The sequence below is a fragment of the Nannospalax galili genome, unplaced genomic scaffold (assembly GCF_000622305.1).
Source record: "Nannospalax galili isolate Female #2095 unplaced genomic scaffold, S.galili_v1.0 scaffold1465, whole genome shotgun sequence".
Taxonomy (NCBI): domain Eukaryota; kingdom Metazoa; phylum Chordata; class Mammalia; order Rodentia; family Spalacidae; genus Nannospalax; species Nannospalax galili.
This window is the reverse complement of record NW_008352395.1, coordinates 51,823-56,357: the sequence shown is the minus strand read 5'-3', so window position 1 is coordinate 56,357 and position 4,535 is coordinate 51,823. Positions and strand designations below refer to the sequence as shown.

The 4,535-nt window shown below is 35.2% G+C and overlaps 1 protein-coding gene across 2 annotated transcripts in view; it reads left to right on the top strand.

Annotated features, from left to right (window-relative positions):
• Kifap3 (kinesin associated protein 3) overlaps positions 1-4,535 on the top strand; it is a gene marked incomplete at its 5' end in the record, with an annotated part of 146,234 nt that overhangs the window by 100,030 nt on the left and 41,669 nt on the right. For both annotated transcript variants that reach the window (XM_017802296.2, XM_008849416.2), the window contains 1 exon segment: positions 2,896-3,085. In XM_017802296.2, coding sequence (XP_017657785.1) covers positions 2,896-3,085 — 190 coding nt within the window.

The window sequence follows — 4,535 nt, the reverse complement described above, 5'->3', positions numbered from 1 at the left end:
GGGCCAGGACCAGAAGTGGTGCTCCTGGAGCGCAAGAAAGTGACTGAGTTGCTCTGGGTAAGAAGGGTCAGGAAGCAGTATTGGTTCCCCAGGTGTCTGGGGCCCCAAGACTAGGAATGGCACAGGGCTCAAACTAGGAGTATAGAACGGCGAGAGGTGATGGAGGGGTGAATCTGGCTTAGGGAGTCCCGGCGCGGGGGCGCGTTGAGAGCTGCGCTATAGACTTCTATATTGATACTTTTTTATCACCCCTCCCCCATTGATCCCTTTAATCTTTGGTTATACTTTCCTTTTGGGTGTTTAAGACTGTACAGTTGACCCAGATAAACCAATTTATTTTTTCTCTTAAGGTCGTTTGAGGATCTGTTCCTTGGGTCACATGGGCTTTGGAGGAGCCCCCTTTTACCAGTTCCATCTATGTGGCAAGACACAGGTCACCCACCTACATGGAGGCAATATGCCCATACACATAAAATAAAAATAATGAATTAAATATTTTTAAAAAATTTAAAAAAGAAGGAAAGCTTAATCATTTGGTGGCAAAATCACCATTAGAAGTCCTGTAGTAGTGGCTGGAGAGATGGCTCAGTGGTTAAGAGCACTGACTGCTCTTACAGAGGACTTGGTTCAAATCCCAGCACCCACATGGCAGCTAACAACTGTTCATAACTCCAGTTCCAGGGGATCTGATGCCCTCTTCTGGCCTCCGTGGGCTTTGCAAAACACGGGTGTACTTACATACATGCAGGCAATATATTCATATACATAAAAAATAAAAATAATAAATATTAAATAATTACTGGCCTCCGTGGGCTTTGCAAAACACGGGTGTACTTACATACATGCAGGCAATATATTCATATACATAAAAAATAAAAATAATAAATATTTTAAATAATTACTATAGTAAAAACAATCCTATCTTCATCAACCTGAGTTGAAAGTAAACATTTTCAAAAATGTACAATATAAAGCCATCAGTTTGACATCTGACATTTAAAAGAGGTTTACTGATAATGTGAAAGTTAAAATTGAACAAGTCACATTTAAACAATAAAAATTATGATAATAATTACATTTAACATAAAAGTTCACATTTACATTTTATACTTGAATCTCATCATAGGCTAAAAAATGTTTTCTGAGTTCAACTAAGTATATGTTTTGTTCACCTCTGAACTTCTTATGGTCAACGTGAAAGTACCAGTGCTGGGTGCCCCCTAACTCCTTTTTAAACAGCTATAGCTGAACATATTGGAAGTTAGGACAGAGGAAACCGAGAACCCTAGGGTTTAACCTGAAAGGGATCTCAAGCCTTTTTTACCACAATCTTTGCCACAATATCTACTGCCCATTTTTAAATGAGTACACTGGTCAGAAGAAGCCTCAAGCAGAGAAAATAGGGTTATCATATGATCCTGCAGTCATACTACCAGGGGAGATCCATAATGAATGAAATCAATATATTACCAAGATAGTAGCTGGATATGGAAACAGGATAATTGTCCATCAACTAATGAGTATATAAAAGCATGATACAAACAGCATGGAATACTGTTTTGACATATTAAAAATGAAATTCTGTTGATTGCAGTGGCATGGATGTAATTGGAGATTATCATAAGTTAGTTAAACAGGCATGGAACAACAGTTTTGTTGATCTCACCCAGGTGGAATTTAAGAATTTGACCTTATGAAAGTTAGAGTAGAATTGTGGTTATTTGAGGCTGGGGAAAGTATGGGTTTTGGAGTGATTAGAAAAGGTGTGACCTCTAGATACTGAGTTAGGCAAGCATAAGTAGTTCTGATGTGGTTTTGCACAGTAGAATGAGTAGGTAACTATAATGTGCTATGTGTTTCAAAAACTTAAAAGTCAGGAAGTGTTTTTTGTTTTTGTTTTTGTTTTCCTTAAAAAACGATGAGTGAGTCTGGCATGGTGGCTCACACCTGTAATCCTAGAACTCAGGAGTCATATATAGGAGGAACAATGCCACAAGGCCATGCCAGCCTTGTCTACCTACTGTTTTCTAGGCCAACCTGAACTACAGAGACCCCATATCAAGTAAAACAAAGTAACAACAACATAAAAAAAATGTTTGAGGAGACAGATATGTATAACGTCATTTAAAATTTTTATAGTACATACATGTATCAGAGTATCACACAGTGCCCCAGAAATGCATATGTTACTTTTATATCTCAGTAAAAAAACAATTTAAAAAGAAAAGTAGCTATAAATTATACCTGTGAATACATTAAGTTCTTCCATAGCTTATAGCCTTCAAAACATTTTCAAGCTCTTTTTTCTTTGTGGCAAATAGTACAGATTACAGATTACCTGTCAGTGGATAGGCCTCAGTCACTGCTCATGAATTCATGGTCAAAGGAAGAGATGGGCATTTAAAGAAATAATTATAACCAGTTCCATGCTTAGAATGAAATTAAATTCAATTGTGCCATGTATTTCTGAAGTAAACTATTTCAGTTAAAACAGTATTTTAGTAGTGTTTTCCTTCCCTTAATGTTATCTGAACTAGAGGCTATGCTAATCACCTGCCACGAGTGCCACAAATAATAATAGCCATAAACCCCACTGGAAAGAGAGTCAGATTCCTTACCTAAATTCTGCAATCATTAGAAAACACTTAAATATGAATTTATGGAACTTAAGCTTTTGCAGCATTTGCCGATTGCTATTCGTGATTGATAATCCAAGCAGCTACTTCTTTAACTTATACTTACTTGCTTTTCATTGACTGAAACATAATTCTGAACAAGTATTTTTAATGCTCCCTCTGACCTAAAGAAAGGTGCTCAAATTCATTTCCTCATGAAATAAAATATTGCTTTCTGAATGCCAAGGACATAACCTTATACTCAACTTGACTGTGATAGGAGTATGATGATGAATGGGCAAAGAAGATTCAGAGTGAGAAGTTTCGCTGGCATAACTCTCAGTGGTTGGAGATGGTAGAGAGTCGTCAGATGGATGAAAGTGAGCAGTACTTGTATGGTGATGATCGAATTGAGCCATACATCCATGAAGGAGATATTCTCGAAAGGCCTGACCTTTTCTACAACTCAGGTAAAGTGACAACAAAACAAAAATGAATGTTGGTTTGTGTGCTATCAACAGGGACTCGGGTCTGCAGTCTTGCACATTCACAAGCTTTGTAAGCACATTGTTAGTATATAAATGGTCTTTTGTGAATATTTCAGCTTAGCATCTGTACACTCGAGAAAAAAAACTAGTAGCATTATATCTTTCCAAGTTCATGTTTGATGTGATCGCCATCAAAAAATGTGTGTAGCCAGGACAATCCGTTGCTCTTACAAGTTTATTACTTTCTACAATGTGTATCTTAAATGAACATCTTCAAGATTTCTGACTTCTATTTAACAATGTAATACTCATTTTCTGTGCATTCTACATCTATTAAATATATAACTTGTTAATTTCTATTTTATTTTCCTGTGTATTTAGTCTGAAGTTTAATGTTGCTTTTCTTTTGCTTTAATTTTAAACTATTAAATTCTATTTGGTAACTGCTGGGCAGATTTAGATGCTTTAGAACAATAGTTCCTTTACTAAGACATGCTAATTCTTTCTAAATAAAATTTAGCATTTATAAAAATGTTATATTTATTAGTGTACTGTTGATCATACCTTTTTCCAGGAATGAGTTTTGCACAAAAATGGTAAATTTTCTGTGTTCTGCTTTTAATATTGCACTGTTGCCAACATTAACAGTAATGTGTGGAAATCATTTAGTTGAGACAAAAGAAAGTATTTCCAATGAAGATCTGTGGAAGACTGAAAATAAAGTGTTAGGCAGGGGTGTAGCTCCGTGGTAGAGAACTTTCCTGACATGCACAAGACCATCTCCAATACCAGAAGAAAAAAGAAAAAGCACTAAAGAAAGTCTAACTAAAATATAATTTGTGTACAATCAATGAATGGATAATATAATTTGGCCTTATATCCAATCACTAAAAATTAATACCACATTAATCAGTGGTACTATTCACATATTCATATATGTGTTTAATAAATTGTGTTGTGCACATTCCCCATAGATACTGTATATTATTTATATTATACCATATATTATTTTCATTTCTGATACAGACGCTTGAATTTCAGAAGTTATGCTTCACTTTGAAAGTAGAATAGCTTTCTTCCTAACTGAACTTTACAGCAGTTATGAAGTGCTGCTTGTGTTTCCAACCAGATGGAATAGATAATTAATTCCAACCAACCAGGATTTCTTAGTTCAGTAATAGCATGCAGCTGTTCCTTACATGTTCCGTATTCATGAAGTAAAATAATGTAAAATGTGTATGTTATGATATTTCTGTTCACAGGAATCAGAATAATCTTAGATTCAAGTTTCATGCTTTGAAGACTGATATCTATGTGTCAGCATCAATCAATTCTCAGTCTGCACAGAACTGTTATTCTCATTATATCAACTTTATTTTAGTACAATAAATTTCAGAACAAGTTTTTAACTTTACCACATTTAAAGGTTAAT